Genomic DNA, 23,580 nt, shown 5'->3' with positions numbered 1-23,580 from the left:
CTGCACGCTCTGGGCAGAGGCTGGAGATTGTAGGATCTCTCCATTATTAAAAGAAAGATTGGGGCGCCTGGGTGGCTCAGTCGTTAAGTGTCAGCCTTCTGCTAGGGTCCTGATCCCAGGGTCCTGGGATCAAGCCCCATATCGGGCTCCCTGCTCCGTGGGAAGCCTGCTTCTCCCTTTCCCACCTCTCTCTCATTGTCTCTCTGTCAAATAAATAAAAATAAAATCTTATTAAAAGAAAGATTGAGGGGGGGCCCTGACTGGCTCAGTCCATAAGGCATACGATTCTTGATCTTGGAGTTCTGATTTCAAGACCCACGGTGGGCGCAGAGCTTACATTAAGATAGTAATAATAATAGAAACAGGGCGCCTGGGTGGCTCAGTCGTTAAGCGTCTGCCTTCGGCTCAGGTCATGATCCCAGGATCCTGGGATGGAGTCCCGCATAGGGCTCCCCGCTCCGCGGGAAGCCTGCTTCTCCCTCTCCCACTCCCCCTGCTTGTGTTCCTGCTCTCTCTCTCTCTCTCTGTCAAATAAATAAATAAAAATCTTAAAAAAAATAGAAACAAAAATAAATAAAATTAAAAGCAAGATTAAAAACTAGGTCTCTCACACAACCGTAATTAAACGGTTTAATTGGTTTCGACTTTGGGAGCGGAGTAAGCACCTGCACAATTCCACTGAGCCACACGCGCACCCTGACCAGCCCTTCCATAATAAGGAAAGCAACGAGAAGGGTCCCCTGAATGTGCAAATCTGCGCATGCAGCGAGGAAGGAGCCTGAGGGCTCACCCCGCCTGGCTCAAAAGCTTCCAAGAGAAAGAAGCACAGAGTATTCCGTAGTAAGAGTAAATAATGTCTTTGTCCACACCCGCCAGGCGAAAAGAGCGTTACTGCAATAACCAGGATTATTTTGTTTCCGCCCTCTAAAAACCCGAAGACGGTGCTGGAGTTGGGGCTTAAAATATTCATAAGCCGCACAATTTGAATCTACCTTTTAGTTTATCAGCTAACCGCTGCTTTTGCCAGGGAAAATACCCTTGGACTGAGAAGAATTGCTCATTTTTAGTCATCCGTTTTACACGAAAACGTGTTTTACCCCGTGCCTTCTCCTCCGGGGTATTTGCTCTGGCACAGAAAAGGAATTCTCTAGGGGCAGCGAAAGGGGGCGAGCGACGGTGGAGAGCCCCAGTCGGGGCCCACGCGGGAACCCCCTCCAAGAAGGCTGAGCCGCTGACACTGGGAATTTTGTCTCCAGATCCTGGCTAAGTGCGCGTGAGACGGGAGCGGCCCACGGGGCTTTAGAGAGACCCAGATGAAAGTGCAAGCCTTCAACTCCCCCCCCAGACATCCCCCCACCCACAGGCACCGGGTTCTGTCCTCTCCCGCCGGCGCCGCGCGCACCCCGTCTCCCTCTGGTCTCCACCTCCCTCGTGGAGGGAATCTGCGAGGGAGGGGGGAGCGGAGGCCAAGCAACCCGAGTGGGAAAGAAGGAGGTGGGCACTGGCTGCCGGTGCCAGGACGGGGACGATGATGTCCTGACGGCCTCAAGCACGCCCGGGAGCTTCACACACACCTCCCATCCCAACGAGCACAACCACTTGCGCCCCAGCGTGCCGCACGCCCCCCGCCCCAGGCTAACCGAGGCCCACCCCGTGTACGCCGTGCCCCCGCCGTGAGCGCCGAGCGCGCTCCTGCGCCTCCCCCTCCCTGTGCAGGGCGCCCTCTCCGTGCGCTCGGTGCCCCCCAACCCGCGTGTGTACTGACAACCCCCCCCCCAAACCCGGTGCGCTCTGATCCGCCAGGGTTCCACCCTCCACGCGGACGGAGCCCCTCAGGCGGCCGTGCGCGTTGCGCCCCCTTCCGCCAACGCGCGCATGCAGCCTTTCTAACCACGCGGACTGTCCCGAGACTGCGCGCGAAAGAGGCGGGACCACGCCGCAAAGTAGGTCTGAAACGAACCGGTCTGGAGCCCGCACCCAGCGCGGGGAGCAGGAGTCCCGAGTCCCTTCTGCAGAATTGAGAAGACCTCTAGCGTCGGAGAAGCCTGACTCTTGTCCGCCTCCCGCCGCCGGTGTCCCCGAGTGTGGCCTGCAGCTCCCAAAGCCGGGTTTCGGCCCGGGGTAGGGAGGGCTGGAGAGGGGGTCCCGCCACCGCCTCCCTGCCTGGCCAGATGGGGTGCGCTCTCCCCGCCGCCGTGGCCCGGCTGCCGCTCAGTTCTAAAGTCCGGCTTTGGCGCGCCCGGAACCTCCGACGCGGGACTGCTCTCTGCGGTGGGAGTCGCCGCCTTCTCCTCCCCGGAGAGAAGAGTTTGCTCCTGGACACAACCTGCCTACCGCGCCGGCCTGTGCAAGAAAATACAAAATGAAAATCTTCGCGAAGCAGTAAGACGCTCACGCCCCGGGCTGGGGCGGCCTCGCGTCCCAGGCCAGCCTGGACGGGGCCAATCCAGCCCGCCCGCCGGCCTGCTGGCCTTTCTCTAACTCTACTGAACCACGAATGCATGAGCATACCTCTTTTTACAGATTTGTTTAGATTAGGGGGAAGGTTCCCCCAATACTCACTTTGCTTTGCAAATAACCCTGTTGTATTAGTTAAATGAAACGAGTTTGTGTCCTCAAAGTACTGAATTAGCCCTCTTCTGCAGTCAGCCTTATATTAAAAACCTGCTAGGAAAAAAAAATTAAGCCCATCAGGTTTGTGCTCTTTGATATACAGAAATATTTAGCTCTGGTGGATGTTTTCTTTTGTTTTCTAAAGGAAATTTTTGGCTAATGTTTTTGAAAGGTGCTTTCAAAGCAGTCGTTAATGAACTAACTGGTTTTCAGATTTCAAGGTGGTGTGTAATTGGTATAACCACTGAGGGATTTCAGCGCATGCCGGACTGTTAAGACTCCTCCAGCTCAAAGGTTTCCAGGCACGACCCCCAGCTGGCTGGAGGCGAAAAGCGGGGATTTGCCGGGAGCCGATGGGCAACCTCTTCTCAGAACCGTGATTTCGAGGCGCCGTTTCTGTGAAGCTGGGCCGGGAGTCCTCAAGAGGACCGCGGAGGCTTCAGGCGGCCGGGCCCTGGAAGGGTGGGGTTAGGTCGGCGCAGGTCGCTGGGCACCCCCTCTCTCTCCGCCAAGGATCCCTTCCCGTCGCTCAGTTCTGATCCTGGGCGCTGGGCGCTGCTTGAGCTGCAGGGGTAAATCGCCCTCCCTGGAGAACATTGGAAGTCTGAGTGCATTGGGAGGGGCGCGGAGAATGGAGAGAAAGTGAGGCCAGGCTTGGAAGACAGGGAAGCAAAATGGAAAGGACAGGCTACCCTCTCACCTGCAGGTAAAAGTAGAAGAAATGAGTGGCTCTCTTTTACCCGAACCTGGCGAGTCTTCTGTGGCACCCTGTGGCTCAGGGAGTTTGCTAATCACTATAATCACTATAATTAATTACCAGTGGCACTGTTTTTCTTCCCCTAAATGCATCACTCTGAGGGAGAGAGAGAAGTGGGCAGCAGCTATTCCATTCCTAGGTCAAGAGGCACTGCTGTGACCCAAGGCCTCCAGACCCCAATCTCAGAACCCAGAGTTGTCCTAGACAACTGAGTCCGAAGAAAAGGACCATGCTCTTTTTGGAATCCCAGAGAACAGTGTCAACTTAGAGCAGGCCCATGTAGGAACCCAGAAGATGGGAATTACCCCCCACAGCCTCACCCTGGAATGCCTCCTTCTCTTGCCTCCCCACCCCAAACTATGCCTGAGGCGCCAAGCTGAGGGCCAAAGACCGGCGGGAAGGGTTCCCTGGACCCCATGCACAGGGAGGATCTGCCCTAGTTCTTGCAGTATACTCAGAGATCCTGCCCACCAAGCTGAAAGCGAACACTTTCTCCAAAGGAGTAACTTCCAGTGAAAGAATTTCTTAAAAAACAAAACAAAAATACAGATCAACTTCTCTTCCTCTTCTTGGAAATACGTGAGCAGAGCCAGTTACTGTCTAGACCTCTGGAGGAATGATCACTATGAAATAGCTCTGGCTACCTTGAATTACTTTTAAACAATGAGGAGCGATATTAGAATTGTCCTCTGATCCTCTCTTGCCATAGCGATGACTCCAGGAAAAGTTGGTAATAGCTCTATGGGGAGTGAAAAATCGGAGTACTCTTTCAGATAGCTCAGACCCAAAACGCCTCCTAGCCATGATAGTCATATACGTGATGCTAGACGCAAGCGGGAACTTCTGGAGTAACCTTATCTTGCTAATTGTGTAGACAAAGGCTTATAAATTGAATAGATTCGAATCTCTCTAGTCCTGGATTTTCGGTTGCCTCGTTTTGCTCCAGCGGTTGGAGCTCTCCTTAGCTGTCACATGAGAGGTTCGGCACCATCTCCCCCACGGTGCTAGGGATGGTAGGAGTTCTCTCCCCGCCCCCACCTCCTTCGTGGCAAAGTCTCTGATCCCCTTCTGCCAAGGCAGCAGCCTCTCCGGGAGCCCATCCGCGGTAGAACATCTGCGCGTTTCCCCCTTGATCTCACTCGAAAGTCGGTTTCCGCGGGGGATGGGCCTCAGGTAGGCGCCGGGCGCGGCCTGGGCAAAAACACTTGTGGAGCATCTGAAGCGGAAAATCCAAGCAGATGTGGGGCGGCCTGGGCCCGCCCCTTTCCTCTTGGGGCCTCAATTTCTTCCAGATCAGTTTCCTAATGGAAAATTTCTAAGAGGTGGGGGGTATGTAGAGGCGTGCTGGTGCACCTCGGGGTGCGCCAAAGCGTGCAAAGCAGGACTGGGGGTGGGGGCGCCTGGTGAACACGCCATACTCCGGAAGCTTGCTGACCTCAATATGTGGGTCACCCCCCCACAAGCCCTCTTCCTGCCCCCCAGCCTCCCTTCATTCTAGATTCTGCAGGCTCCTTCCAGGCCCGCAGGGGAACTCCTGTTTTGGGGGGATGCCCAGACTTCAGGGTCTTTCGTGGCTGTTATACTTCTCCCCTGCAGGCCCCTCTCTGCTCTGGGGGAGGCACTCGGAGTTAGCCCCAAAGCATAGACTAGGAGCCCTGGAGCAAGGGACACGCAGCAGGTGTCCCAGCCGGCGGCCACCGCTGATGCCCAGATCATTCTAATAAGCACCTATTTAATGCTTTTCCCACTTTACACAGAGCCTGTGGGTGTCCCTTCTAAGTGTAATAGGGGTCCTAGGCTTTCCTTCTGGTAGAAAGAGCTCTGGGACAGGCACGCTCTGGGACAGGCACGCCCTGGGGAGGGGATCGTTCTTCTTTCACTATTCCACGCAGAAGTCACTATCCTTACCACCCAGGAAACCTCGAGGTCTGCTTGCAAGTATGTTGGGTACTTTCGGTGATGGGGGCGTGGGAGGGAGCTCAGACCCATCGCGGTGTGTGTGTGTGTGTATCTTGAATGAATGTGTCGGGGGGATATACAATGCCCGTTTCGCTGTCTGCTGAGGCAGGCTTTAGTCCCATACCCCCAATTCTACGAGTCTTCAAACGCTCCGTTGTGCTACTTCTCGAACCCCGCGATTCGGACCCGTCCTGCTGATGCGAGAACAGCTGCTGTGAAGATGAGATGACGAGATCTCATATACGCTTTCCCGGAAAATCCGGGAAATTTGGTTTAAGAAAAGTTTCTGTTACTTGCTGGGTCTCTCCCACTTCCACTTAGCCATGTTCCTGCGATCTGAGTAATCCCTTTCAAGCCTAGGAGGAATTCTCTCGGGTCCGTAATTGGGGATCGGAAATCGTGGGGGTGAGGGGAACGTTAAATCCTCCCGAAGCCAGGAAAATGCCGGAGCATACTCAAAGGCAGCCTGAGCAGCCTTCGGCGGGGCCCAGCCCTCAGGCGGCAGTCCCTGCCTCTTGGAGTCCGTTCTCCGGGAAGCCTCAAGACGACAGCAGTCTGCGCAGTCAGGCGCGAGATCCCGGGCAGTGAAGCGGCCCCACGCCCTGCGTTTGGGTACTGCGAACCCTCACCGCTCGCGCGCCGTCCAGACCCTTCCGCACGCACCTTTGGAAACAGGAAAGTGCTCCTAGATGCAAAACTCCAAGGGAAAGTGCTGCGCTCCGCAGTTGCTTGGGGGCGGGGGGCACCAACTCCGAAACTCGCGCTGCTCGGTGGTTTCGGAGCGCCAGCCCCGGGAGCCCAGGTCAAGGCTGTGGGTTCCGCAGGGCGCGGGGCTGCGGGGACCAAGCCGGAGTCTGCGCACACGGTCTTGCCCACCGAGGGAGCTAAGACGCCTTCAACGGCGTCCCTTCAAAGGGATCCCCAGAAAAGGTCAGGAGCGCCCGCAGCAGGGTTGGTGGTCCTCTTCTCGCCCCCCACCCCAGGCGTGAGGGAGGGAGGCGGGTCGCCGGTCAGTGAGTGCGCGGAGCAGCAGGCTCCGACCCGGCCGGGAGGGAGAGCGGTGGCCGCTGAAAACGGAGATCCTAGCGCGGAGCGCCGCAGCCCCGGCGTCTCTCCGCTTCCGCTAGCCCACCTCAGTATCAGGCGCCCCACAGTCGTACAGTCTGCGGGACTCGGTCGAGGGACCCGCAAGACCCCGTGCCCCGAGTCCACTGCAGCTGCCCTCTGACCCCACGCGCGGGAGAAGCTGGCGTCCTCCCAGCGCGCACATCCGCGCGGTGACCGCAGTATTCAAACCGCTAGAAGGGCGAGGGTCGGTGCGACCGTCGGGGATTGGAGGAGAGCCCTCCTGGGGTTGCAGGCGCAGATCTGGGGCGGGGGGTGGCGTGAGAGTGGGGTAGGAGGACTCTTGCGGCCCAGTGTGGCCCGGAGGGAAGGCACCAGGACGCCCTATGGCTGCATCTCCAAGTGTGCCTCCCCACTCCAAGGGCTTCCGGGGCCACCACCTTGGCTCCTATCAAGGCTCACTCGATTACTCGAGCTCGGCCACCCCCGGCCTGAAGTACCCGCCCCAGCCGCGAGTCCCCAAAATTCCGGCTGCACAGAGTCGGGCTGCAGGAGCGGGGACTGTTGGACCCTGTGCCCGCCGCCGCCGCCGCCCTGGGCGAGGCCTGGCGTCTAGGCTCGGCTCCCCGGTCCCCTCCTTTCGTCTGGCCCGCGCGTCCCCGCGGCCTGCAGCCCCTCCGCGAAGGCGCCGATCTTTTTTCGCTCCTGTGTTTCGAGGAGAGAAAGGGCAGACGGGGCAGAGGCTCTCTCCCGAGGAAGGGGGTCTTCCCTTCGGGCCTGCCCCCTTTCGGCCCTCGGACCTGCAAAGTGGGGACGTGAGGGCGCGGGACCTGCGGGAGGCCCGGAGGACTCGAAGAGCACGAGCCGGAGGGTCAAGCCGCCTGCCCTCGGCCGCGCGCTCCCAGGACCTGTCTGGGAGCCACAGAGGAGGCTTGGGCATCCCTCCCTCGCTTCCGTCCCTCCTCCGCTGCTCCCCACCGCCCATCCTAGCGCCCAGGTCCCGCGACCCGCTGGCCGGAGCCGGTCCCCACGGCGTGCCGTGTGCACTCACCGAGACTTCCTCGAGGCCGGGAGCGCGCGGGCCTCTCCTGGGAGAGTCCCTGGAGGCCGCGACGCGGAGGCGCGCCTGTGACTCCGGGGCCGCGGCGGGGTCGGGAGGCGAGATTCGCCGCCCCCGCCCCCGCCGCGGTCCCTCCCCCCCGCCCGCCCCCCCCCCCGCCCCCCGGGCCGCGGCGGCCGAGTGCTCCGCCCGAAGGCGGGTCCGCCATAAACAAACGCGGCTCGGTCGCACGTGGACCGCGGAGCTGCTGCGGCTCGCGACAGATCGCGGGCTCCGGGCGCCGCGGCTCCAGGCAAAGGGAACCGCCAGGGAGGGCAGGAGAGCGCGCCCGGGCCGGGCCCCAGCCGCCTCCGCCCCAGCTCCCCTCCGCTCCCCTCCCGCTCCATGGCTCCGCGGCCGCCGCCGCCCATGCCGCCCTCCAGTCCGGAGGGGCCTCTCGGCAGCGGGTACGAACACTCGATCAAGGACTAAGCGGCACCGCTGCCTCCTCGCTGGCTACTCTCCACCTCCTAAGGAAGGCCGAGACGCGAGAAGACAGGAGCGAGAAAGGAAGAGCGAGCAGAAGCGAGCGGGAAGTCGGGCTCTGGGCACCGCGGGACAGTACAGCCCGGAGGAGGCTGCGCCCGGGGCGGCGGGCAGAGCGCGCAGCTGCGCCGCTGGGTTGCGCCGAGCTCCAGGGCCCAGCGGCGGCGGAGAGGCTTCTCGGTGCCCCAGGCCTGCCCCGCGCACCTGCCCCGGGCGCTGCCCCAGACTCACCTGGCTCCCGGAGTCCCCTTCCCCATCGCCGCCGCTGCAGCCGGAGCGGGGCTCCGAGGGCCTGGAGCACGGCCGGGTCTAATATGCCCGGAGCCGAGGCGCGATGAAGGAGAAGTCCAAGAATGCGGCCAAGACCAGGAGGGAGAAGGAAAATGGCGAGTTTTATGAGCTGGCCAAGCTGCTCCCGCTGCCGTCGGCCATCACCTCGCAGCTGGACAAGGCGTCTATCATCCGACTCACCACCAGCTACTTGAAGATGCGGGCCGTCTTCCCCGAAGGTGAGGCCGCAGGTGGGCGGCCGAGAGCCTCGGCCCAAGCGGGGAGCTGGAGCTGGCTTGAAGCGCTAGTGCCAGGGAGTCTTGGGGAGGCCGCGCCGGGAGCTTCGGCTCCTGTTGGAGAGAGGAGCCAGGGTGTTGGCGCCGTGGGGACTAGACCGTCTTCTGGCCCAAGTGTGGACCCGGCGAATCAGGAATTGTTTTGTGATCATGCTGGTCCATTCTGGTTTCCCTCCTTTTCTTTTCTTTTCGTTTCTTTCCTTTCCTTTTCTTTTTTCTTCATGTCTTTAACTCTACCTTTTATTTTTTCCTTCTTTCATTCGTATCTCTTTTTCTGGGAGGGGAAGTGTGAGCACCCCAGCCGAAGGTGAGCCGTGCTTGCTGCTCCTGGCCTGGGAGAGAGCGGAGTGCGCCCGGAGGCCCAGGCCCTGAAGGCCCTAGCCATGAGCAGGGCACTTGTTTGGGGCCCGGGCCTCAGATTTGGGCCTCTCTGGCTACCTCTTCTTTGCTCCCTTGGCCTGGGCAGGGCAGGTCAGGGTAGGAGAGACCGAAAGTAGGTGAGCTGAAAACCTGCAGGCCAGAGAGGGGACTAGAAGAAAAATGGCAGGCAGGCCAGAACACAGTCTTCTTTTCCTGATTGGAATTATAAACCGGAGGGGCAGGTGCCACGGTAGGCAAGGGGCACCAGGACCCATGGGTCCAGCAGACTCCGGTGGTAAGTAATGGCGTGCTGGCCAGCATTCCCTGCTAGCACATGGCCTGCGGGTGACCATGGCTGCTGGGCTGGGCACTTCTGAGCAACAGGGCTGGGGAGGCCTGGTCACCACAGCGTTCCTTTTGGTGTCCTGGTGTTTCTCAACCGATCACCTTTCAGCATCTCTGTCCCCAGACAGGGTGGCTGCAGCCTGGCGTGAGAGATTCTGACCCTGGGCTGAGACACTGCATGGGGGGGCCTGCTGGGCACTCCAGACTTCTGGGCTGAGGAGCCCCTAGCGCCGTGTGGAGCTCCAGAAGCCAGTGGGGAAGTAGACACAACTTCAGCTGCAGGACACGGAAGGTGGCTGCACTGCAGCGACAGGTGTCCTTTGGGTGCAGGCTGCCTCCATTAAAGCGCCTGGCCGGCAACCAGCCAGAAGCCAGTAAGCTTGACCTTTGCGTTGGTTGCCCCTAAGCCTGTTATAAGTAATTGGCTCTGGGTCTGGAGCTGCACTTCACACTGCCTCCAGGGCTCAGAGGGCCTGTCGCCCAGCGTGACCTGCAGCCCTGAATCACAGCTGGCCGGGGAGTCTAGCCCCCCCTCCCCGCCCCCAAAGCTAGCCGTAGCCCTTGCCTCCCAGCTGGGCCATGCAGCCTCCAGCCCTTTCCTCCCTGGTGCAAGAGCCTGTGACCTGTACCTCCACCCTAGCCCCATACACCTTCTTTCCTTTTCCGACCCCACTATAAAGACGTGCCCCACTCCAGCCTCTCCTACTTGAAGTTGTCAAGCGGGTGGTCGCTATTAGTGAGCCCAAGGGTGGTGACCCCTCTACCAGAGAAGTAGAAAATTAAAATTAAAATTAAAAGAGAATTGGGTTTTACAAGGGTCGAGTCTCCTTCCCACCCCGGAAGGAGTGGTGGTGAGCCCGTTTTTGTTTTTCTTTCTTTCTTTCTTTTTATCTATCCCCCCCACCCCAGTGAGCTGTTTCTTAATTTGCATGCTGCAAGCAGGTGGGGAACCAGGACCAGGACCCTGGCCTCCTCTCACCTCCCCACTGGAAATAAACACATTAGAAGCCAGGACTGGAATATTAAATGATTTGTTACCAATGATTTCAAGTAAGCCAGAAATTAGAAAGGGAGGCCTGAAGAAAGAGGGCTAATTGTAAGCCATTTATTGTTTGGAGAATTTCCAGGAAAGCCTGCTAAAAATTGGGAAGTGGTGGGTGTACTTCTTCTGCAGATTTTTAAGAATTGAATCTGGGTGTTTTAACTCTGGGAAGTGAGTCTCCAAGGCCTTTGAGCCCAGAATTACGTGGTCCTGAACCCTTTGCAGAGGTGGGCTTGCAGAGATGGTCCAGGACTCGAGCACCAGGCCCTTGTGCTTTGTTGGGTAGTGTGGTCTGGTTGAGGGGTGGCCTGGATGCCTCTTGGGGGTGACTGTCGAAGTTGGAACTCAGGGAGGGGCCTGGAGATAATTGTTTGGCCCTAGAGTTTTGGAAATGGCCCTGAACCTCTGGGTCTAGACTGATGGGGGGGAAAGGGAGAAGGCAGTGGTCCCGACCGGCTCCCCCGCTGACCCCCCCTCCAGCAGGGCCTGAGCAGGGAGGGGGGCACTTGCCTACATGGGTGGACTGGGAGACCCAGGACTCCTCACTTCATTCAGAGGCCTGGGGCCTGCAGCTCTGGGCGGTGGCGCTGCTCCCCTCAAGTCAGTCTGGGGCACAGAGTTGTAAAGTGGGGTGCCTGGGCTGAGAAGGAGGCGTTTAGAGAGAGACCTCAATTATGCAAAATAACTCACTCGCCATTCCGGTAGCTCCTGAGGGCGGCCTGTGCTGTAACTGATTTTAGCCTCTGTTCTCGAGCCTAGGTGTGCGCCGGGGGGAATGGAGTAGGGCTTGGGGGGCCGCCTGGATCTGGGTGTCAGCATCAGGGAGGTTTAGGGCCAATGCAGGCCTGCACGGTGGCAGCACCTCCCGGATCTGCTCCGACTCTCGGCTGGCTGCGGACTGAAAGATGCCAAGTGAAACCGGTATCTCGAGCTTGGTCCCGCTGTTCCGTAGTCCCGGAGCAAGAGGGATCCCTGGGTGAAGAAGGATCTAGACGCCAAGGCCAAGTTAGGACTTTGGGAGTCAGAAAATGCATAGCACAGTCCAAAGGAACCACGGGCATCCCCAACTAACCCTCAGTCCCTGAGGAAATTGAGGCCAGAGAGGGACGGGCCCTTTCCAGGGTCCTACACCAAGGGCAAGAGCAGGAGGTCGCTGCTGTGGCCGCTGGCCGCCGCCTGTCCTCTCGCTGCCCATGGCTCCTTTCGTCCTGAGACCACCTGGGCCAGAGGACAGATAGAGGAGCTCGGAGGAGTTCCCCCCCCCCGGGGGGCAGAAAGAGGCATAGGAGCCAAGGTGGACACTCCCCACGGAGGTCAGACTGGCACTGGCAGTGCTGGCAATTTTTACAGCCCGTTCAAGGTTGTGCTCTGTGAAGCTGCCCCACTAGACTCCCCATCCTTGTCTGCAAAATGGGCCTATTAAGAACTCCATAGCTGTACCAGGTTCCTGGGATTAAGGGTGAGGAGGCAGAAATCTAACATGTTCTCACTCCAGTCACTTCGTCCTGGGAATGCGAGTGTTTCCTGAACTAGGCACGGCTTAGATGGCAGAGTGTCCCCACTCTGTGCGCCTCTGGGACTCACCGTCTGCAGTTAGAAGACCTGCTATTTTCTGCCCCCCCCCCCCCCCCCGCTTAATAGCTAAGAAATGAGAGGGAGCCAGGGAAGAGGGCAGGAAAGCAAGGCCGGCTTTGGAAGTGGACTCAGAACCAAAAACTCCATGTGTTCACTGGTGGCCAGGAAGGCCTGGTGCACGCAGGGCTCAGGGAAGGGCTGGGGCCCATGATCTGCCTGTCCTCTTTGCTTTGTGGCCTTCCTGGTGTTTCTTTGGAAACAAAGAGGCACCAGGTGGGAGAACTCTGCTGCTCTCTGGCCATAGCTACTTGGTGACCATCCCAGGCAGGACGCAGGACAAGTTTCTCCCTCAGGTGATGTACACTGGGCCTCAGGAAGCCCGAGTCAGAGCGGCAGGAACACAAGGCCAATCCGGTGGCTTAGACTCCTTCCCAGGAGCCAGGATTCCGGAGTCGGATTTGACCCCCAGCCGTGGGGTAGGGACAGGAGGGACTGGCCTGTGGTCCCAGCTGAGGAATGGAACTAGAAACTGAGGCTGACTTCCTCAAGGAGAACACAGCCCCTCCTCCTCCTTTCCCAGACCTGAAGACTCTGGACAGGTGCGGCTGAAAGCAGGGGAAGGGAGTGCAACACTGTTATCCTCACACAACAATAACGGGGGTTTGAGGCCGGAATCATTCCAGTGGTGGAATGTCTGGGTTTAGATTCAGGCAGACGGCTAGAAATTGTTGTTGGGAATGGAAACGCTTTGATTTAGACGGTTTGGTGAGAACAGACCCGCCCTAAACCTAGACAGACCCGAGCCCTTTCTCTACCGAAGCCCGAAATAATGTAGATTTAAAAAAAGAAAACAGGGCGCCTGGGTGGCTCAGTTGGTTAAGCGACTGCCTTCGGCACAGGTCATGATCCTGGAGTCCCTGGATCGAGTCCCGCATCGGGCTCCCTGCTTGGCTTCCAGGGAGTCTGCTTCTCCCTCTGACCCTCCTCCCTCTCATGCTCTCTGTCTCTCATTCTCTCTGTCTCAAATAAATAAATAAAATCTTAAAAAAAAAAAAAAACCAAACAAAAACAAAAAAACAAACTTATTTTTTAGAATAACGTGGAGCTTTACAACCCTCTCCGCATCGCTCCGGGAGGGAAAGCCCACAGTCGCCGAGCAGCCTGCTGTGAGCTGTGGGCGGCGGTGAAGGGAACTCCGGGGTGCGGGGGCCCCCGGCGGTTCCAGGCAGGAACCGGAGCGCGCGCGAGCCGCACATTCAGCCCCCGGCGGCCAGAACCCAGGCGGCGGCCGGGGCGCTCGGAGGCGCGGCGGGGAAGCCGCTCCGGGCGGCGCGGGGCCCCGCGCGCTCCTCCGTGCGGGCCGCGGCCGGGCCTCCGTCCCAGCCTCCGAGGTCTCAGCGTTAGGCGCGGGGTGGGGGGTGCGGGGGGCCGGGCCTCGCGTCTGTTGTCTGAGCACGTAGTCTGGCCGGCGGCCAGGCGAGGCCAGGCTGGAAGCCCCCCCCTTCCGCGCTCGGCCGGGCCCGGGGAGGCCTTCTTGGCGCGTCCCCACAACCCTCCTTCACGCCCTGGTCCCCGCCCGCTGGGCGACCGTGGGTTTGGAAAAGGGTCCGAAGGCCGGGCTTCTCGGGGACCCCGGACAGAACGAAGCATTCCAAGGCCGGAAGCTGACGTGCTCGGAGGAGCCCCAGAACCGTGAGCGTTTACATGGTCCTGGAGTCGAGCGAGCAAGGAGCGCCAGCTCTGGGCTCCCCTAGAGTGGGAGGCGGCAGCCCGGCCCCCAGCGCCCGCGTTACAACCTCGCCCGGTAGCCCTGGACCCGAGCCCCTGAGCCTGCCGCCCCCGCGGCCGGTAATGCTCCGAAAGCCGGTTGTAAATACCCGCGGGCCGACCGGCCTTCCACGCCGTCTCCCTTGCGTTGGGGCGGGGGGTGTCGCGGTGGAGAAGCCGAGCAGCCGGCCCTTAGCCCCCCGCTCAGCCCCCCGCTCAGCCCCCGCACACCCTTCTCGACTTTGGAGTAGTCTGCAGTCAGCCCGTGTGACCTTGTGTCCTCAGATGGCCCACGATTCTCAAGAGGCCACGCTCCGCAATGACACGATTCCTCCCCCGGCAAGGGGCTAGTAGGCATGGAAGGAGTGGGAAGGCAAGAGAAGGCTGGACCAAGGCCGTTGAGGCACCACCGCGTTCCAGGGGACCCAGCGCTTTGCTCAGCACCCTCTGGTTTAGTTCATTTAATCCTACAAAACCCCCCACTTTAGAGTTGAGAAATAAAGGTTAGAGGTCAGGGCACTTGCTGGAGATCAGACCATCCAGACTGGCCCAGCTGGGGAGTGGGGGCAGAAGGAGGTGAGATCCCCCTTGTGTCCCCTGGGAGCTCCAGAAAGGTCTGTCCTGGATTTTTCTCAATCGCAGATCCAATTCTCCATGGACGGGTGGTGGCAGGGTCAGATGGTCCCCTATTAACCCCGTTTAGTTTTCACAAGATCCCTGCGAGGAGTGTTCTTGTCACCACGTCAGATACCCAAGGCTGCCTTCCAGAAACCGCTGTCCATCCCAGGAGTTCTTATCAAACTCCAGACCCTTTCTCTGGGGTTGCACAGCAGGTGCTCAACAGCTGTTTGTTGACTGACTAACTGAGCACCCAGAGAGGCGGGACCATATTTAGATAGCTTCAGTGGCAGGAGAGCCTGGTAAGGTTTAAGCCAAACAGCCGGTCAGCCAAGTAGCCAAGTGTGGATACTAAGGTGCAGGTACTCACAAACCCTCAGAGGCAGAGGGGGAAAGGGGATTCCTGGCTCCCTTTCTCTTCTGACCCAGTGGCTGGCCTCCTCCCCACATAACCTGGCCATCTGGATTCCCAGTAGGAGGGAGTTCCCAGTGGATTTCCCTGCTGACACATGTAGGGCAATTAGGATAGCAAACCTTGGCAGGGGAACCACAGGCCAGGCTTGGGGTGCTCCCCGCCATCCGGCTGCTCCCCCCACAGTCAGTGGAAGGTGGGTGCTCCCAGGACCAGATGAGGTCACTGATAACCTTGGAGGGGCTTAGCTCAGTCTTACCTGTCTCCCCTCATTTCTCAAACAAATAAAGCCCTTTGTTAGGTCCAGATAAGGGCCACGTGCCCGGCGCCTCACTTTTGGGGGGATATATGTGGCTTTACAAGTACCAAGACCATTTTTTGGTTCTTGTTACAAACCTTACCTATTTAGTCTCTGCGTTTAGCCCAAAGTAGATTTTTTTTTTAAGATTTTATTTATTTATTTGACAGAGAGAGGCACAGCGAGAGAGGGAACACAAGCAGGGGGAGTGGGAGAGGGAGAAGCAGGCTTCCCGCTGAGCAGGGAGCCCAATGCGGGGCTCGATCCCAGGACCCTAGGATCATGACCTGAGCCGAAGGCAGACGCTTAACGACTGAGCCACTCAGGCGCCCCCCAAAGTAGATTTTTATGGGTGGAGTGAAAAGGTCTCACCCACAGAGGTTTCTTTTTCTTTTTCTTTTTCTTTTTTTTTTAAGATTTTATTTATTTATTTGACAGAGAGAGACACAGCAAGAGAGGGAACACAAGCAGGGGGAGTGGGAGAGGGAGAAGCAGGGCCCCTGCGGAGCAGGGAGCCCTGATGCGGGGCTCGAAGATCTGCCAGCAAAGCAGAGGTGTCAGGAAATTATGGGGAAAATTATGATATAAGAGAACAGGCTCTTTTGAAGTATCCGGGTATTTGAATTATATGAAAAATTGTTCTGTGTACCCAGTGCACTTTTGGAAAGGCCAGAGCCTTCCACAAGGCTTTTGGGAGAGCTGGGCAGGGAAGTCTGGTTTGGGTCTGCCCCTTTCCCGGAGGTACAGATTTCCCCAGGTCACCTGGCTGTGGACACTGCAAGAAGCCTAATCTGGAAGGCCAAGTTCACTTTTCCTGCTGAGCCAGGCAAGGCTAGTGTGGTGCAAACTAGGGAAAGGACCCAGGAGTTGGGTAAAGGACAGTTACCAGGGCACGGTTGTCCATTTTCAGAAATCAGGATTCCTGGGTCTTTATTAAATTATTTTTTCATTCAAGTCCCAGGGTTTTTAATAACGGAGTAAACGTTGACCCCACCAAGCCATCCTGCACAGATGGGGGCTGGGGGAGGACCTGCTGGTGAGAGCCAGTGGTGCCCTATTATGGTCACTGTGGTCATCCTTGGAAGTGAAATTGGGCAGACAGTAATTTCCTGGGGTTAAGAAGACACCTCTGTGGAGGCTGAGGGGCTGTGATCCTGTTTGGGGGATCAGGATATGTGGAATTTAGTCACTTCCTTATGGGGAGACCAGGATAAGCCCCTAATTCCTACAGCTGAGGAGGAGAAATTAAAGGTCATCCCTTTTTTGCCGAACAGAGTTTGCAGGGAAGGGTCTCCAAAGCCTCTTGGGGGGCCTGGGCCCTGAGGGGCTCTGGGGCCCGGCGCTTCCCTCGTGCTTGGGGCAGAGGCCTCCAGAAGCTGTGCTTCCTAACACCTGCGGGGACAGCGCAGGGAGACCCAGAGTGCCTAAGCGGGGACTTTCCAGGCCACCCACTCGCCGCAGTCCGCTTGGAGGAGTTTTGTGGTCCCGGGGAATGGTCCCCAAATTCGCTGAGACTAGGCGAGGTTCCCCATCCCGCGCATCCCGCTCTGGCTTCGTGTCCCGCACTCCCCGCACGCAGCGGGTAGGGGCCGGTCTGGCCTGCAGGAAGGGAGGATAACCGATGTGCGGGCAGCGGGACCCACAGCTCACCCCGCAGGGGTGGCAGCCGGTGCACGAGTGGGCCTGGAGCCTGGGGCCGCCTTCTCCGCTGGAGGCAATGGGGCGCAGGCTGAGGACAGCAGTCGCCGGCTTCTCCACGTCGCGCCTGGGCGGTGGCGCTAACTGGACAGTTGCTGGCCCGGCCCGAAGCAGAAGGACTCCAAGTAGCCCCTGAGGGTTCTCCCACCCGGCACTTAGCGATGAAACCTCACCCGGCTTTTCTGCTTTCTCCGGAATACGCAGAAGAAAGCCTGGGATTTCTGGGGTCACGCAGCAGAGCCGGGGACACAGGAGAGGAGGCTTCGCTGAGCCGGGCCACCTTTCCCCTGGTGCGCTTTCTGAAACACTTGCGAGCTTCAGGGAGGTGGTGGGGGGAGAAGCAGGATGTCTTTGGGGGGGGGCAGTTAAGAACTGGGGAACCCTAATTATGTGGCAACAGATACCTTCCAGTTATTGTCAGTACCTACAAGACTCCCACCGCCTTCGGCCCCTCCCCCACCCCGCTTTGGGTGCGTTAGGAGCTTGTTCTGGGGAAGGCCCCAGGTAAACCCTTCCCAAGCTGGAGCGCTAGGATCGGAAGAGGGACCGCGCTCCCGAGGCGCCTCTTAGGGCTGGGGAGTCCGAGGGATTACGTGAGGTTTAAAAAAAACAAAAAACAAAAAACTTTTTTTTTGCAGAAAAAGCTGCCTCCTGGACGGCTAGGACATTTCGTCTGGGCTTGTCTTTAGGAAAATGCATAGTTGCCGGCGACACAGTGAAGGGAGGGAGTGAGGGAGGGTCCTTGGGGGACTATTTACAGGTCAAATCGATATCCCCGTTTGGCTTCGAGGATGGCAGGTTTCAAAGCAGATTAGATTACTTTATGGCATTTCAAATAAAACGGCAATTTCGGAGCCGTGAGTACGTGGGCGACCCACGGGAGCTATGGGCCTGGCGAGCTCAGCGCGCACTGGGGGCGCTTGGACCCGAGGCCTCGGCCGGAATATCTCCTCTGGCCTTTTTTTCTCTTTAATCCAGGGCAAAGGGGCGATGGCAAGAACACAGACGGCGGCCTGAGGGGCCCAGGAGGCGGCAGGCGGGACGCTCGGGATTCCGGCCGACCAGGGCGCGCGGTGCGGAGGTTCCGCGCGCTCTGCGGAGGTTCCGCGCGCTCTGCGGGGCGTGGGGCCTCTCGATTGGCGCTGCCCTTTACTGATTTGCTTTATTCCCCGGTCCAGGTTTAGGAGACGCGTGGGGACAGCCAAGCCGCGCGGGGCCCCTGGACAGCGTCGCCAAGGAGCTGGGATCGCACTTGCTTCAGGTAAGGCTCCTTTGAGCGGGGGAGGAGCGCAGCCACTGCCTAAGGCGATGACCCGCGCCCGGGTGGGGGCTCCCTTCTGACCCCGCCACTCCAGTCTCGAGATGTCCCTCCCCAAGGAGCCCAGGGTGGATCCATAGGCCACCATCAGGCTGCAGAAGTCGCCGAGGCCAGAGGCAGCTGCTGGACCTCGAGGCAGTTGTTTACCTCCCCACCCTCTGACCGTGCATCCTCTTTGGAGGCCGGGACCGGGGGTGGACTCAGCTCAGAGTAACCTCTGGCCAGCCCCACCCCCATCGGGCATGTCACCGTGTCCCAGCCCCAGTACTCACCAGCTCACCAGACCTAGGCCTAAGGACGCCAGTGGGCACGCGGTTCTTTCCAACCTCACTTCCCTTAGCGAACTTCTGTGGAGCGCTTGCTCTGTTACAGACGCTGTGCCAGGCGCTTGAGCCAAAGAAGGAATGATCCAGCGGAGGCTCTGAGCCAGAGTGTGGCAGTCCTAAAGCCTTTGACAATCGTGTATGTTTGGAGGGGGTGCAAGAAAAGACAGCATCTATAATAGAATATTAACAGTTAGCATTTATTGAGAGTTTACTACGACCAGATTCTGTTTTAAATCTTATTGTATCAGGGTGCATCACCACCCACCTAGAGTAGGTTCTATTTTGAACTCCATTTTTTTCAAAGGAGGAAATTGAGGCACAGAGAGGTTAAGCAATATGCCTGAGGTCACACAGCAAGTGCTGGAGCCTGGTTCAACCCAAGTCCTCCAGTTCTTGAGTGCTCCAGGTCGGGACCTGGTGTGGCCTCTGGGATCACCTGGCTCACGGAGGGAGCCCTTGCTTGGTTTGTGGTCAGCCGCTTATAGCCCTCAGCTCGGAGTCATTTAGTCCAGGGTTGGTAAACCGCTCCTGGCCTGGGCTTTGGCCCGCAGTGTCTGCGGCTCTGGCTGGCTAAGCGTGCGCACAACCGGCCATTTCCAAGTCAGCGGCTGGCGCTAGGTGGGGACAGCAATGCCTCTTGTCTCCGAATCTTTCAAATGCCCTTTACAGAGCCTCATCAACGACCCGATTCATACCCCCCACCTGTCATTTGTCTCTGCCATCAAAAAATGCTGACCAAGAGCTGTTTTGCATTTCTTCCTTCTATTTTGTGTTTTCTTTACAAGAAAAAAAATAGGTTGGCAGCAGTACGCAATGACTTGGGTCAGCAAGTCAGCCAAGAACACCGCATTTTGAAAAAAGCGGATCTTTTCAAAATCCCTTTCCCCAAATGTCCTAGTACGATTCCCCCCCCCCTTTTTTTTTTTAATGCATGCTCCGGGGAAGAGAAGATCCCGGGGAACATTTGATACCTGAAGCTTTTACAGCAGAAAGCGAACGATGTGGAAGCCAGGCGGGGAAATGGCGCTCTTGGAGTCCTTCCCGCGCCCTGCGCTCACCCACTCGCTCCTTCCAGCTCCATGCGTGGTGGTTTGCTTGTTTGATACTCCTACATATTATAAGTGACACTAACATCAGGGACAACTCAGTGAAAACCTGGCGGGCACAGGTTCCTCCACTGTGCATTTCTTTAATTCCGGACTGCTGTGCCGACGGGCTTGTTTACCATTAATATACATTCAAGCGAATTAGGTCATTGGAAGCTATGAAGACATACCCAACATTTTCCATTAACGATATTATTTTTTTAGCTACTGCTGGCAACTTTCAGAATTTAATTATGATAATTTTTTTCTTTTTTTCTCATATGGCTGTCAAATACTGTTTCAATAAATGTATCTCTTTAATGATTTTGGAGTTAAGCAAAAGTTTAAAATGTGCCAGAACGCTTATAACTTTAGAAATTGCTGTATAGTTTATATTTCTGAAACGGAATTTAGTTGGGAAAATATTTTGTAGCTGAGTTAGAAACGAGAAAGTAAGGCTTATAATCAAGATGTTGATTTCAACCTCAGTGTAGGTTAGGGTGGTGATAGTTTAGTTGGCAAAGGATTTTTACAGTAAAACTGTATTTGAGACGGCAGAATGTATCTTTCAAGTTTCACTTCTACTCCAAAAAGGGGGCAGATTTAGAAAAACCGAAGGTAATCTGGTTTCAATTACATGCTGTAAAAATAGAATTTGTGGCCAGAAATTAATTTGGAATATTTTTTATGGGGGCAGCATTGTGGGTTGTATGGATCTTTCACCAACTTTATTGCTTTTCTTTGGTTCTGGATCTAAAATATGAATGGGTAAATAAAAATGCAGTTTCCTTTTTCAAAAATAATTTAGTCTTTTTATCCTTGCCACATATAAATATAATCATTACCTTTTTATTTGTCTTAATTAGCTCCTAAAATTTTACTTTATTTTTTTGAGGGCTAGCCAACTTAGGCAGTATCATTTAGGTAGTTTTAATTTTTCAGAAATTGATACTTTTTCTCCTTGAATTTTGCAAAGGTTACTTGATCTCTTGCAAATTCTAAGTAGTTAATTCTGTAGACATAGTCTGTTAAAATAACCGGGTATTTTCAGGGGAGTGGTAGTGTTCGGAATTTATTATTCAAATAGTACTTAGGGGTAACTAGAAAATTGTGGCAAATAAAGCATATGTCCTAGTGGTATAAAGGACTGCCAATTATGACATAAAATGGTCTATATAGTGGTAGGTTTCCCCCTAAGTACCATAGAACTCCGGATTTGTGCTAAGTGCTAAAATAACCCTAAACAATAAAACTACTGCATTTAAACTGAGCATGTTAGGAGTTCTCAAGTGTTTTGCATGATTTTTGTGATGTGGATATAAGATTGTTTTTAAAATGCTTTAAAAGCATTTGAGAGCCTGGGCCCGGGAATTAAACCTTCAGTGTTATAACCTGGAATCCTTCTTATGGCCCTGGGCTCGTTTTGCATTTAACAACTATGTATGGATGATAATATTTTATACATTCCTCCACCTCAGTGACAGTACAATTATGAGATTTCAGTCTACTGTATTAACTACCACCTCTTCCCCTGGCACTCTCTTTTACAGACTTTGGATGGATTTGTTTTCGTGGTAGCATCTGATGGCAAAATCATGTATATATCGGAAACAGCTTCTGTGCATTTGGGCTTGTCTCAGGTAGGTATTACCTAATTTTATATACAACCAAAATATAAAAGTAAGCGTTGGCGGATCTTGACCGTCTTACCCAACTTGTAAATGATTCTGTTCAAGCGTCTGCTTTTGTGTATGAAATAATCCAAAACTGCAAAATCATCTTCTTAGGCCATCCCGCTGAGCTTTTCTTCATGTTGCATTTCCCGGTTTTACTTTCTTTTTCCTTTGGGATTAATGACCAGTATATCTTTGCAACAGTCAGCTTTGTTCTGAGATTCTGTCTGATAGCCTGGATTCTGCTTCTACAGTAACACTCTGCCACTAACAAGAGCTTCACAAAGGGAGATTTTTCTGTCCATGCTTGCTGGGCTGCACGTGGTATTGTGAGTTGCCATGAAAGCAAGAGGAAAACCGATGTTGAACATGGATTTTATGCAGACTGTGCTTTGGGGAGAGAGAAGGGGGGGTAGATTTATGAGTGTTCACATGGAATTCAGGGTAATTTTTCCTGAGTTTTTCCAGTTCAGTGGTCGCTTCAGTAAAGCATTTTATATGCTTGTGATAGAAACTCATAAAACTCAGTTTACTACTGTTTTGCACAGCAAGGTCCTGTTTTCTCTAGAACATTTAAATATTACCGATTTTTCTGGAACTGTCTTTTAAAAAGGGGTTCATCCCGTCAAGCAAAGAGGTGCACTCAGCTTTATCTATTCCGGTCAAGCCAAGGGTTTGGCGGGGCGGGGTAGGGGGGTGCGCGGAATGCTGTCTGGGCTCCTCGGAATGTGGGGAGGGGAGGAGTCTGATTGTGGCCCTTCACATTTCTGATTTAACAAGCCTGGATGGAGGTTCTAAAAGTCACATTTTTTTATATATCTAGGGATTAAATGTTTCTTTATATTGTGACTTATCAGAGTGCTTTTTTTCATCACGATTGAAGACATACTAGAATTAATTAGAGACAGGAAATGGGCTCCCAGGAGGCAGATGAATAATCTGTATTGCACCAGCCCCCTCTGTAGTTAAGCCAAAATAAAACCTGCCAATTAATGGCGCTGGGGTTTTTTTCATGGAAAAACAAAATTACCAATTTGGAAATCTGCATCTGGTGTATTCCTTTTCTTTTTCTACCATTGCATTTTTTTTTAAACTTGCCATTTATTTACAACCTTCTCTTCCAATGTGTGTATATCCTTATCCATGCCCAAGGGGGTTTCTGTGCCTCTGTTTCTTATGTAAAGTCCTTTAAAGAGAATCTCATATTAAAATTATTTAGTGTTTCCTTTTCTCTTCCTCTTCTCTTCCTTTCCGAAACCAGGTCTCCCAGCTAAGATTTGCTAAGGTTTGGCTCTTATACTTCCATGACTAATGGCATTAGTATACTCGTAGAACGGGAAATACTGTTGGGAACATGAAATGTACTATTTATATATTTTCCAAGGTTGTTATGCTCTGAATTTCCACCTTGCCCTATTTAGAATTATTTAAGGTCCTTTAGTTGTAACCAGTCTGGTGTCTAGCCGTTGTTCTGTCTGTGGCTGAATGATTTTGAGCAGATTACTTGATTTTTCAATTGTAATTTATTGAATCTTTGGTTAGTCTTAGAATAATGTCACAAACAAGATAAAACATTTCACCTCCTTTAAAAAGGACTGGTAAAGATAAAACAGGTACAGTCACTATTTTCAGATATTAAATTTAGATCTGAGCTCCCTAGCAGTCAAAGCAAAAAGGGAAATGCCCAGTTAGATGGTTTTCATTGTCCGATAGGTCAGGTACTTAGCCTCCCTGAACCATCACTTAAATAAGAAAATCCTGCCCGCTCTACCTCTCTTTCAGGATTGTGGTAAGAACTATATCAAAGTGCCCATTTTATGTCATTTATAAATAATAGGGAGCTGCACAGAATCCAGGTATCCCCACAGTTTCATTAGAACTATACTTCAAGTAGCACAAAAGTTGTTCAAATAGTGTCCGTTGCTGGGCACATGTTGGGGCTGCGTAGTCCTGTGGAATGTTCTGGCACATCATAAGGCCCTGTGCACATCCCAGGACTCCAGTTGACTCAGGCAGGCTGCTCAGTCTAGCATCCTACAACTCTCTCTCTGTCATTTTTCTCTTTTTATGTGGGAAATGAAATTGACCGTTTATGAGCACAATAATTAAGAATGAACAAAATATTGGATAGCTGACAAATCTGCCTCCTATTCATGATGAACTCCTGTTCATGATGAATCCCAATTAAAACTATATTTCCTTTTGGTCATAACGCAGAAATAAAACTTGGAGTCATAATTTTGAAAAGGGAGGGAGTTCTACACACCATCATTTTTCAAGAATGTTGTAGAGATGCCTTTTGTCTGTATGTTGCTGGCTGGGAGAAGTGTCAGTTTAAAAAAAGATAAATCAAACTGACTGTAGAGCGACTGATGTTTTTTTCCCCCTGATCGCTTGGCGGGACTGTCTCAGCATCAGTCTCCAGCTATGAAAACACTTTAATGCAGACGTGAGCCCTGGCTAGGGTCTGGGGAGTGTTCCACGCTGAACTGTTTAAATAAGCAACAACAAACCTTTC

At 54.8% G+C, this 23,580-nt stretch overlaps 1 protein-coding gene across 1 annotated transcript in view; it reads left to right on the top strand.

Annotated features, from left to right (window-relative positions):
• The first annotated feature begins 7,683 nt into the window (after positions 1-7,683).
• SIM2 (SIM bHLH transcription factor 2) overlaps positions 7,684-23,580 on the top strand; it is a 49,159-nt gene continuing 33,262 nt past the window's right edge. Inside the window, exons 1-3 of the mRNA XM_045902480.3 lie at positions 7,684-8,488; positions 17,839-17,921; positions 20,940-21,029. Coding sequence (XP_045758436.2) covers positions 8,314-8,488; positions 17,839-17,921; positions 20,940-21,029 — 348 coding nt within the window. The 5' untranslated portion in view covers positions 7,684-8,313. The remainder of the gene's footprint in view (positions 8,489-17,838; positions 17,922-20,939; positions 21,030-23,580) is intronic.

The sequence above is a fragment of the Mirounga angustirostris genome, unplaced genomic scaffold, assembly GCF_029215605.1.
Source record: "Mirounga angustirostris isolate CCGP_5_RB_7025 unplaced genomic scaffold, mMirAng1.0.hap1 SCAF_1, whole genome shotgun sequence".
Taxonomy (NCBI): domain Eukaryota; kingdom Metazoa; phylum Chordata; class Mammalia; order Carnivora; family Phocidae; genus Mirounga; species Mirounga angustirostris.
This window is presented reverse-complemented; position numbering and strand designations above follow the sequence as displayed.